Source organism: Dama dama, chromosome 33 (genome assembly GCF_033118175.1).
Source record: "Dama dama isolate Ldn47 chromosome 33, ASM3311817v1, whole genome shotgun sequence".
In the NCBI taxonomy this organism is placed as follows: Eukaryota; Metazoa; Chordata; class Mammalia; order Artiodactyla; family Cervidae; genus Dama; species Dama dama.
Window position 1 is genome coordinate 27,710,060 of NC_083713.1, and position 13,150 is coordinate 27,723,209.

General features: G+C 35.3%; 1 protein-coding gene across 1 annotated transcript in view; it reads left to right on the forward strand.

Annotated features, from left to right (window-relative positions):
- Positions 1–13,150, forward strand: part of SLC25A12 (solute carrier family 25 member 12) — a 96,601-nt gene that overhangs the window by 35,381 nt on the left and 48,070 nt on the right. The window contains exon 5 of the mRNA XM_061135726.1: positions 7,193–7,332. Coding sequence (XP_060991709.1) covers positions 7,193–7,332 — 140 coding nt within the window. The remainder of the gene's footprint in view (positions 1–7,192; positions 7,333–13,150) is intronic.

The window sequence follows — 13,150 nt, forward strand, 5'->3', positions numbered from 1 at the left end:
TAGTGTTTTCAAGGACCTAGAGCACTCCTCCCTTTTTTTAATATTTGAATTTTTTTTCATTGTGGTAAATAGTACCTAACATTAGCCTTAGCATCTTAACCATTTGTAAGCATACAGTTCGGTAGTGTTGAGTATATTCACATTGTCATGAAACACATCTCCAGAACTTTTTCATCTTGTAAAACTGAACTTGAGCCCTTTTAGTGGTGTGCACTGTGAATTGGCATCAGTTTGTGGTAGAGAGACTCCTGAAAATCCAGCTTCCCCTGAGCCATGGTGCTCAATATTTATTCACAGTAGTGTTTGTTAAAAAACAAATATCCTCTTGTTAAACCCAAAGGAAGACGTGTCACTGCTGTGGTAAGAATGGTGAGAAAGTACAGGCATTGGAAAGGACTAGTGTTGCTTTTGCTGTCATCTTCTTGGGCATATGTTCTAGCATGGCATTAATTGATTTCTTCTGCCCACTGACCCATTGTCTTCTGTGTAAGAACATTTTCCCAAATAAATACCTACGCAGAGCTCTTTAGGTTTCTGTGTTTATCTCGGCATTCTCTCTTTGGAGCAAGCCCTGGCCTTTTCTGCCTCCTAAAGAATATTGACTTTCCTCAGAAAAGCCTAGATTTTATAGTTTAAAACATAAAGGCTTTATCATCTCATCATTCAGCATTAACTTTGTACTTCTAAGAATGCTGCATTTTCTATATTCAATAGTTACCACATATGTTCGTATGCCTTCTAAAAATGGTGCACAAATGCTTGGGAAATAACTTGATATAAATATCTGTATTAGTGACAGTATACCCATACTTCTGTCATGTGTCCTTGATTAAAAATTAGATTTCCCGAAGCCAAATTCTAACTTACTTTGCCCCTTTTACCTTGGTATTATGATTCTTTGATTGCTTTTTCCAATTTCTATTTTAAAAAATAAGTCACTCGTCAGTTTATTCAACAGACTAACAATAGAGATTCATACCATTGTTGATTAGTGGATTAAAATGTGTAGGAAGTAGCTGAATGGTTTATACACACCATATTATTTCATGCAAATGAAAGCTTATAGTTATTAGACTCCAGCTCTAGCTTTTTATAGATCTTTTGTTTTTCCCCTCATACTGATTTATGAGTTAAGACCTCAAGAAAATACAAATAGAATTAAAAGCACAATGAATCAGTTTTTATAGCACCTGGTATAAACAGAACATGGAATTCCTCCAGAATCCTTCATTCTACTGCTCCATATTAGAGTTGGGAAAATTCTTACAGAATAAGATGAATTTGAACTCCCTTTTGATGTTGTTCCTGTGATCCCTGGCCAACTGGATGGTTCTCTTGATGGTGTTCACCTAAATCCTGGGGACCTGGACCATTCCCTTCCCTAATGTTGAGGATTGATTTTTAGACAAACCTTCTTAACTATAATGAATCATAATGAAGGAGAGAAAAAAGCAATGAAACTGTTACAAATGCCATTTAACAAGATTTCTAAGGCCCACTCATTTCAGGCTGTATTCGACTACAGAATTTCAGCATAAGGAAATAATTAACCTGGAGTTAATTTTAATAGAATTTTGGATCTGTGATAAAGGTCAGTTTTAATGTTTGTACTCACTTAATAAAAAGAATTATGCTTATATCTATATAGATGTATGTTTAGGTAGAAAGAAAATTTAGATCCATTCTAACTCAATCCTTTTCACCTGATGGACTTATGTTTTCTAGTTTAGAGCTTATTTAAAGTATAGTTTTTTCTTGTGCACATCAGGAGAGAAAGCCAGGAGAGAATATTGGATGCAAAATAAAATGGAATAGGGAAAGACTATTATGCCATCAGTATTATCTCTATCTCATGGACTCTGATGATTTATGTGTACGTCTGTATATATTGTTCTCATCTTTGCTTTTGTTTTTTAGATATGGCTTTTATACACATCAAATTGTGTACTTAAATTGTGTACCTCTTTGCAAGTATTTATATATATAGCAGTATTGAATAACATTTACTTGAATGCTGGACAAGCTTTTTTTTAAAGATGCCTTTGCTGTAGGGGAGAGGACTTAGATCAAGACGTTGATAATCCATTTCAGAATGTACAAGCTCAGGAGAGGGTTCTGAAGTTTTTAAAAGAATGAATAGCATGATTAGTTGTTTCTTCTTTGGTGTTCTTTTAGTGAAACTTCTAATGCATGCTGTGGATGATTACTTAATGGCTTGTATATCTGTTTCTGCCTGGTGGCATGAGCCTTCTACGGGCCATTGCATGACTGGTGTGTGCTAGATATAGTGTAAACTTGCCTTGCTTTCACTATCATCCACTAGTGTACTGGGTGTTCTGCTCAATAGAATTGGATTGAGGTAACCAAGATAACCAGCTATTCTACACTGCGTTGTCAATAGTTGCCATACCTTTGTCCTAAGTTTAAAAAAAAAAAAAAAAAAGAAACCTGTTGCTTTAACAAGGATTCCAAAAAACCCAACAATACTCTTACCTATTAACTAATAAATTAATATAAAACATGTTATGTATTTTAAATTTCCTATTAAAAAGCTCATCAATATTGTGTTCTAAAAGTGTTTGCCTAGAAATGGGAACTGTTGTAAGGAAACTTTTCCAGGGGCATATCTTTATCCCCTGACTGTAGAACTCTCAAGAAATAGGGTTTGCTTTTAATTTTATGCTGTTTGACCACCAATGTGTATAGCAAATAAATACGTGTTCCATTTGTGCCTCTAAAATACTCTTTTTCCATAAAGGGAATAATAATCAGATTGGAGTGTTTTAGGCATGACTGCTGCTATGGTAAAAAGGTTTAGGAGATGGAAGTCTAGATATGAAAAATGTCATATCCTCTGTCAGTGGAAACAAAGCTATAGACATGGTATAATATGAAATTCTAATGGTAATAAATACCTAGTTTAACTTGGTAAGAATGAGAGCTTCACTTGGGTGTTCAAATTAAATCAGTAAGAACTTTTGAGACTCAGATATTATAGAGAAGGTCACATTAATACTCAAGACTGCTAGAGTAGCTTAGAGTTTGAGGTAAAAAAAGGACATGGTATCACTTGCTTTTATGCCATTTGGTGGTAGATTGTTGAAGCATCTACCTTCTATAGTAATAGATGCTCTTTAAATGTAAACTCATTTTTCCTGAGAAATGGACCTTTATGTATATTTGGCAGCAGGACTACTGTGTGGACTGATTGTACAGTAGTCCCTTTTGGAGGTAGGTAAAGGGGTTAATAGAAATACTTTTCCCTCAGTAAAACAGAGGAGGTCACCCAGAAATTAAGCCACCTGAAGTAGGACTTAGAAGTCTGGCTTGACATGCTGTGTTGGCTGGGACTTCTACAAGCTCCTGTTGTTGATCTTTTTATTGTTGTTGTTTGTTTTCCTTTGTTTTCTTTTTCAGTCTCTTAGTTGTTCCTCTTCTTTCCCCTCAAGTTTTCTTTCTCTGAGAAGCTCTTCCACAAGTCTTGCCATTGTTTTTGTTCAGTTATACACAAGGATATTCATTGTTCATGGTGGGAGTCCTTTTAAAAGCCTCTCTGACTTCACTTTAAGAATTGTGCAGGTGAAACTCAGCTGTTGAGGACTCTCTTTTTTCCCCTCTGACAATAAAAATGTTTGCTCTCAAGCCTATAAGCTGGAAGCAGTGGCTCCTGCTGGGCTGGAATCCTTGGAATCAGGATGTCGTTGGGCTGATGGTAGGTGGGCTGTGTCACAGGGCTGATGGCTTGTATACCTACAGGAGGAGTTCTCTGGCCACACCGTTGGTACAGCAGCTCCTTCCAGGCTCATTCATGGAACAGGCATGGTGGCAGTCTTGGAGAAGAGTGCCAGCCCCGGTCAGAGGTAATTTTGTACTGCAGAAAGGTGAACAAGACCAGTAGGAAGCTCCCATAAGGACCAGGGGAGGGATGAGGGTGGATAAGATGGGGAGACACAGTGTGGGCTGCTGGGGAAGTTAAAACCTCTGTTAAGACATATTTCCATAATATATATGCTTCAGTGTATTTCATTTAGTCCAATCATCATAAGTGACTGATACAGCTAAACTGACTAATGTTATAGGTCTGTGAACATTTTTACTTAATCACAGTTGTCACCATTTACCTGCCCTCCTGACAGATCATTGTGCTCCTCTCCTTTAAGCAAAGAGAACATGACAGGCTACTATTGTATCTGACCCCATTTCCCTTTTCAAAGGAATTATAAACCATCTCTTTATAAGCCCATGCTCCGCAGGAAGTGAAAAAGTGGTCTTTTGTTTTCTGTATGTCAGAAAACAAATGGATTCCTATTTCCCTTAGCAATGCCAACCTGATATAAAACACTCAGTCATGATCCTGTTGCCAATAAGATGTGACTCTCATCACTTTCATCCAAGCCAGAACTATGGCCACTGAAATAGCACTGCTTAGAGAGCTAAAGACCTTTGTTTGCCACTGGAAAGACGGGATTCTCTCTGGGGAGAAACTTACTATGTAGCTTCAGTTGGATACATTGGGTGTTTCTGAGATTATTGGTGCCCCCTTTCATGTCATACAGAGCCTGATAAAACTGGATAAGAGGAGATCATTAGCGCTTTGGGCTATTCCCTCAGTATTAAGCTCTCCAGTTCTGGAGCTTTTGTACAACCTTTTTTTTTTTTTTGGATAAGCATATCCTGGTAAAAGTAAAGTGGTAATTATGAATTTGACTTTAAAGCAGTAGTTGTACTAATTATTTCTCTACGCTTCCTGATTTAGCCTTAGGAAGTTGGTAGTGGAAACAATGACAGAAAGGAAGTGGGATACATCAAGAGATGCCAGAGTAGGTTTGAAAGTCTGCAACCTGTGACATGGCTAAAATAATTAAAAGTGTCTGCGGGTACTTAATAAACCATAGCACATAATAATGGTCATAATAAAACCATGTACAAAACTGTCAGCTGACCACTTTGGGAGAAGTGGGAAATGTTTAAACAAATATTCATGGAAAATGACATTTCTATGTTTGGAGAAATTAATATGAGTAATTTAAACCATCACTTTAATTGTTTCAAAGGTATTGTAAGATCTTATTTAAAGGTTGCTAAGAAGTTTACTAAATAGGATTTTAGTTAAAAGTTTTTATTATAGTGCTATTTTTTTCTGAATGTAAATTACACATTGTAATTTTGGTTTATACATGTCCTTTTTGTGATAGAAAAAGCAATTTTTATGGTTCATTAAATTTTCATAAGTTTGAAAGATTTTGAGTCTGGTTTTATTTGATATAGTTTCACATGAGATTCTGGTATTTTCCAATCATACAAAGGGAATTCAGTTTTATTCTGCTATTGTATAAAACTTACTTAGGTAGCAGTAAGTATATTTCTTATCAAGCAGTTGAGTTTGGAGAGTTGTGACCTTTAAATAAAGGTTATAAAATAACTTATTCCCTTTAATAATTTATCTTATGTAATTAAGTTATCCTAATATGCTTTCCATCAATTTCTTCATATTCCCTTAGTTTAATACTTAAAATAAGAAACCAAATTAATTTGGAAAGAGAAGCAGGTAGGAGGATCCTAAAAAAAAAATCTTTGCTAAACTGCCATAGTATTTTTAGCTCAAAAGAGTTTTCTGCCATCCTTGTTATTTTAATAATTTCATAAACTAACATACTTTACAACTTGTTGAAGTCTCACGTAGAGTTGAGGGTAATCCTCTGTGTTGCTTAGGATCCCATAACTTGCTACTGCATTAATTCTTTGCTTTCAGAAACTAAAGCTCATATCTTTGATTTGTGTTTATGGAAGATGAAAATAATTGACATGATTTGAAAACTCTGAAATACTGTTGCTATTTAGGCCAGAAATAGATGCTACATTCCATTTGAAAGAAAAGATGAGAATCCCATCTCCCCAGTGACATCCAATGCCGCCTTCCAACTGACCGATCGCTGTGACCTATTCAGAGCTGTCGTGTTGAGTCCAAACTGGTAGGATTTCCAGTTCAGGATTCTTACACTTCTCCCACTTCCCCACCATAGCAATGCTTTTATAAAAAAAAAGTATATTAAATCTAAAGGGAATCCATTAAACCATTTACAATGTGAGATTTATATCTGTTTAGAGAATTTTCAGAAATTAGATAAAATAGCATAGTTGGAGATTATAAAACATTAAGCTTATACTTACTAATTCTTAATATAATTGATAGCTATAGATAGTGAAACCCTTTCACTAATATAATTGGCTTAAATTTGAAAATAATTTTGTTCTTAAGACATCAGTAAAAATGGCTTCCTGCTTTCTTAACTTTGTTAATGATTTTTTTTTTTTTGGCATGAGCTTCTAAATTAGTCTATCCAGTCTATGCTTGTTAAAGTACCAGTCATTTGTGAACTGACTTTTCTAGTAAGTGCAGAACTGTGTAAGAAGGTGAATGCCATTGTCAGTGCATGAAGACAAGCTGTCAGAGGGTTTTGGTTGTATATTACATGGTGTGACTGGTTCCTATCTAAAAGTTAGTATACTGTGTTTAGTCCTTCTTTATTTAAAAGTGAATCACTAATTTCACTTATCTTAAAATATTTTAATAGCTGAGACTAATAATCATGGTTTTACGGGGATTTTGAAGCTTTGTGTCAAGACCATATTTTTGACAATATCAGAAGCTTTTAATAAGGTGCTTGCTGCTGAGCTAATGATATGCTTTGGGTAGTATTTCTTATACCTATCTTCAATAGATATATTCAGGCTAGTGTGAATGTAATAATCAAGCCTCAATCAAGCCATACTTAGTATGACAAATATTGCATTATACCGTAATTTAGGTATTCATGCTTCTGATAAAGGGCTTAATTCGACTCCTTGAGGAACCGGGAAAACACTATTGATTTTATACTGGAATGCAAAGTAGCAGCCATTTATAGTGCAAGATATAAATCACTTCCTAATTAAAATTAAATCAAGAGAAATTAAGAATCTCATGGCCTTATATGTAATGGTACACAATCTTAACTGTAAAATTATATTTTGTATCAATTGTGTTCCTGTGCATGGGTTTCTGGGCACAAAAAATTTTGCAGCTAATCTTAATAGAAGCAGATAATATTGACTTTTAAAATTTCTCTTAATTTCTTTCTGTAGGAACATTGCAGTGGACTAAACTACTTATTCCAGATATAATTTATTTATTTTTATTTTCCTTTTCAAGAAAATGTCAAAGAAATTTTTGGACAGACTACTATTCATCATCATATCCCTTTTAATTGGGACTGTGAATTTATCCGGCTACACTTTGGGCATAATCGGAAGAAGCACCTTAACTACACAGAATTCACACAGTTTCTTCAGGTGAGCTTAGTTTTTCATAACCAGTGTAAATATATAACATTCCATATCCTTCCCTTTTAGTTTTATTAGGTTTATTAAAAAAAAATAGCAATTCTCTGTGGAATTTTAACCTCATTTTTCATTTCCCACTCCCAGAGGCAACTTATTTAAATTCTTACAGTTGTTTCTTTCCTTCAGTGTTTACTTTCATAGCTTTAAATAATAAACATTATTTAAATGTTTTGAAGTGCTGATACTTCAATTTTTAATTTTTCACTCTTAGATATTTTTTAAATTTAATTTGAACCGTTGAAGATTAGCAACTAGCTCTTTCACCTTTCCCTCTCAGACATTTTCTATTTCCACCCTCCATATAATCATGTCATGATTCTGCTTAGATTATCATATTTGAATCACCACAATTTTGTAAACACTGTGCATGACTAAAATGATTACTTTTCTTAGAGACTCTAATTTTTATTGGTTCATTTTCTGTGTGTTAATGCTAATTCATTCTCAGACTCTGCCTCAGTTATTAAACTCTCATTTTTAATATGTTTAAAACAGAATAAGTGTTTGATCAGTTTTGTTCTCTTGGAGCAATCCAGGAGCTTTCTTTTTTAAAAAAATTTGAGGTAAAATTCACTTAACATTAAATTAGCCATGTGAAAGTGCATAATTTAGTGGCATTTAGTACATTAACCAGCTCTGATTCCAAAACCTTTTCATTACCCCAAAAGAAAGCCCTATAGCAAAGAAGCAGTCACACTCCATTCTTGCCTCTCCTCAGCTAGTGAAGCCACCAGTTTACTTTCTGTCTCTATGGAGTTACTTATTCTGGATATTTCATATAAATGGAATTATACAATGTGAATTCTTGTGTCTGGCTTTATCTTAGCATAGTGTTTTCAAGGATTACCTGTGTGCAGCGTATATTAGTACTTCATACTTCATTCTTTCTGTGGCTGAATAATATTCCATTGTATGGGTATATCATATCTTGTCCATCCATTAGTTGATGGGCGCTTACTTGGGTTCTCGCCTTTCGGCTGTTATGAATAGTGCCGCTGTGAACATTGGTGTGCATGTATTTGTTTGAATACCTGTTTTCGAATCTTTTGAGTGTATCTCTAAGATGTGGGATTATTGGATCACTTGATAATTTTAACTTTTTGAGGAACTACCAGACAGTTTTCCACAGCCCCTGCACCACTTTTCTGGAACTTTCTGATACCTGACTTTGTACTTATTACATAGCTATCAGCTTGTGATCTCCCTTCACCTTCATACTGGGGAGTCCATTTGCCTTTCTGTTATGTTGAACCTTCCATTTGCTGGATTTCATCTCTTCATTTACTATGATTTTTTTCCCCTCTTTTTGGTAGAATACTTACTGCAAGGGCTTCCTAAGGAAAGTAAAAGAATTCTTTTGTGAGACTTTTTACGTCTGAAAACCTCTGCTCTATCATTACATTTAGCTTGGCCGGGTATAGAATTTTAGTAGGAATTTATTTTCCACCTAATTTGAAAGTAAATCCCTCTTTTTTCCCCCCTAACATCCAGTATTGCCACTGAGCAGTTAATTACCATTCTTTTTTGGTTCTCTTTTGACATTTTTTTTTTTACCCCACTCTAGAGGGTTTTAAGATTTTTTTGTTTTCAGTGTTTTGAAATTTCATGATGCTGTACCTTGATGTGAGTTTATTTTTATTCATTGTGTCGGACATTCAGGGGCTCTTTTAATTTGAAAGCTTGTGTACTTCAATTCTTGAAAATATTCTTCTATTTTTTTTTCTTGCCTTGAACTAGTAAATATAATAACTGTATGATCCTTTAGTTCTCTTTTCTCTCCTGAATCTTCTATTAAGTTGTTTTTATTATATTTCTAATTTTCAGGAGTTCTTTTTGGTTTCCTAATATTCCTTTTAAAATACTATATTGTTCTTCTTTCATGAATGTACTATTTTCTCTCACTTCTCCAAAAATATTATAGACAGGTGTTTTGTTTTTACATTTTCTTCTTGCAATCTGCCTTTTTCCTTCAAGTTACTTTATTTCTTTTTGTTTGGATCTCCGTTTTTCCTGTTAGTAGCTCTTCTTCCAAGTCTAATGATTCAGGGTCCTCTGCTCATATTAAAATAGGATTGGGAGCTTTGGGTTCATGTACCTTACTGTAAAGTTCTCTGGGTGGGTGGTCTTATTGGGGACCCTCTAGTTCAGGTCTTTTATTTTGGATAGGGGAATCAGAAGAATCATTTGGCTTCCCATCTGAATGAAGTATTAGACCTGGCTTTTGATATTTTGGTTGCTGAGTAAGACAAGAGGGTTACAGGTCTCAGTATTCAGTATGGAGGTGGTATGTGTGCTCAGTCATGTCCGACTTTTTGCAACCTTATGGACTGTAGCCTGCCAAACTCCTCTGTTCATGAATTTTCCAGATAAGAATACTGGAGTGGGTTGCCCTTTCCTCCTCCAGTGGAAGTGGACTCTCGTTTATTTTCCTCCTTTCATCTGTGACTTGTCTCTCTTAGTCTGGGAATCCTCTCTTAAAACTCACCTAGTTGTCTGCCAGGGATGGGAGCAGGCCAGAGGCCCGGCTCTGGTGGAGTATGGCAGGCAACTAACTGCTTTATAAACAAACTTCCATCTAAGCTTCCTGTTCTCATTGCCACCTTCACCATCACTCTAGGGGTACTGGTACCACCAATTCATGAGACTTTAGCAGATTCTGTTACGTACATTGGATTGCTTTTTTTGCTTTTCTAGTTTTCTTGGGCCTTCTAAGCCAGTTATCATTTGCCTCTTTGCACTCTAACCTTAAAAATGTAGTTGCTGTCGTCTTTTTTGGTTTTCTTTGTCTTTGAGTGTCTGTTTTGTTTTTCATTCTTTACTGGGATTTTTGGTGAGGAATAGAATTTTGAAAGACAGAGCTAAATGTATAAGTTCAGTCTCATTCAAAGCCATGGTATTTCTGAAGCTCTGCTATTTTATCTCATAGTTAGATGAGATGCATTTCTAAGAACACAAGATCTTTAGCTTTAGTATAACTTCCTTTATTTACTCTTTTCCCCAGTTCCTTTTCCTGCCCTTTCAATCTGGAAGCAGATTTATTTTCTTTTATTTATTAGAATGTTTTTATCTCTTTAGAATATCTTTATTTTATCTTTTATAAGTCCAGAATATTTTTTTTTTCATTAGGGTGCTCACATTGTCTCTTCTACCCAATGTTTTAATTATACTACATAAATGGAGAGCTTATGTGCAGAACTTTCTTCCTTTAGTTGCTTCTTTTTGAAGGCCTTAATTTAAATTTTTTAACTTTTTATTTTGAAAGATGTCTATATTAAAAAAAAAAACAACCCATGTACCCATCAACCAGCTTCAACAATTATATATTGACCAGTTATTTATTTATTTTTTTACCTATACTTTCCACTCTGTTCCCTACTCGAGAATTTGGAAGGCAATTCCATTTAATCTATAGTTGCATATGTGATACTTCAAATACATATATCTTTGAAAGATACAAAAGAGTCCTTCAACTGTTGACCTGATAGAAAATAGAAAATCTGTTCTTCTGACATTAGTCTTGCAGTGAGGATTCTGCTTTGTCTTTAACATAAAGGTGCACATTTTCTTCAGTACTAAGTGTTATTAATAAGGCTTAATCATGCCCATGGTTGCCACTGGATATTTCTGAGAGGTTAAGATACATGCATGGAGAAGACAAAGATATAACAAAGGCATAAATCGGGAGGAAAATAAGCAGGAGTGCGGAAGAGAAAGCCTATATAAGATGGAGTAGATGTGTGTCTGCTTCTGATGTTGCTCAGGAATATCCTTTCCTTGGGGAATGCTCTCAACCATATTTTAAGGCTGAAATAGAGATTTTAAATGCCTGCTTCATTTGAAGGATGATGTGGTTGGAACTGAGGTGATAAAAATATGAAGTGGGTTAGGGAGAAGGACTAAAGTAGAAGAGGAAAAAATTTTCAAATTGGAGATTAAACAACATGCTCGTAAATAATGGTTCATAGACAGAATCAAAAGAAAAGTAAAAAAATATCTTGAGACAAATGAAAATGGAAGCACAGCATACCAAAGCATTCATTCTTTGGTGCTTAGCAAAAGCAGTTCTAAGAGGGAAGGTTATAGTGATAAACACCTACATTACAAAAAAAATTAAAAATCTCAGTCTACCTTTGTACTTCAAGGAACTGGAAAGAGAATAAGCTCAAAGTCAGAAGGAATTAACAAAGATCAAAGCAGAAATAAATGAAATAGAGACTAGAAAGAAAATAGGAAAGATCAATGAAACCAAGAATGGGTTTTTTAAACAAGTAAAATTGACAAACATTTAGCTACACTAAGAAAAAAGGAAGACTCAAAATCAGGAGACTGATTACAACTGATAAAGATCATAAGAAGCTACTATAGACAGTTATACACCAACAAATGATAACCTAGGAGAAATGGATAAATTCCTAGAAACATACAACCTACTTCCATTTCATGAAGAAATGGAAAATCTAAACAGACCATTTACTAGCAAGGAGATTGAATTAGTAAATAAAAACCTCTCAGTAGAGAAAAGTCCAGGACCAGACGGCTTCACTGTTGTCCAGTTGCTCAGTTGTGTTCGACTCTTGGTGACCCCGTGGACTGCAACACACCAGGCTTCTCTGTCCTCCACCGTCTCCCGGAGTTTGCCCAAATTCATGTCCATTGAGTTGATGATGCCATCCAACCATCTCATCCTCTGTTGCCACCTTCTCCTCCTGCCCTCAATCTTTCCCAGAATCATAGTCTTTTCCAGTGAATTGGCCCTTCACATCAGGTGGCCAAAATATTGGAGCTTCAGCTTTAGCATCAGTCCTTCCAGTGAATGTTCAGGGTTGATCTCCTTTAGGGTTGACTGATTTGATCTCCTTGCTGTCCAAAGGACCCTCAAGAGTCTCCTCTAGCACCACTAGAGGAAATCATTAATTCTTTGGTGCTTAACCTTCCTTATGGCCCAACTCTCACATTTGTACATGCCTACTGGAAAAACCATAGCTTTGACTATAGGGTCCTTTGTTGGCAAACTGTTGTCTCTGCTTTTTAATATACTATCTAGGTTTGTCATAGTTTTTCTCCCAAGGAGCAATCGTCTTTTAATTCCATGGCTGCAGTCACAATCTGCAGTGATTTTGGCTTCACTGATGAATACTGCCAAACATTTTAAGAAGAATTAATACCAGTCCTTCTCAAACTCTTCCAAAAAGCAGAGGAGAGTGCACTTCTTCCAAATTCATTGTACAAGATCAATATTACCTTAATAGCAAAGCCAGACAAGGGCACTATAGGAAAAGAAAAGAACAGGTCAGTATCCCTGATAAAGATTGATGGACATATTCTCAACAAAATATTAACAAACTGAATTCAGTAGTAGACTAAAAGGATCATAATCAAGTGGAACTTACTCCTGAGATGTAAGGATGGTTCAAGATATGCTAATCGTTAAATATGATAGACCATATTAACAAAATGAAGGATAAAAATCACGATCATTTCAGTATAGATGGAGAAAAAGCATTTGACAAAATTCAAGATCCTTTCATGATAAAAACTCAAATTAGATGTAGATGGAATATACTGACATAATAAAGGCCGTAGATGACAAGTCTACAGCTAACGTCACACTCAGTAGTTAAAAGCTGAAAGCTTTTCTTCTAAAATCAGGAACAAGTCAAGGATGTCCATTATTATCACTCTTATTCAAAAGGTAATGGAAGGACTTCCCTGGTGATCCAGTGGTAAAGAATCTGCTTACCAGTGCAGGGGGCATGGGTTTGGGGAC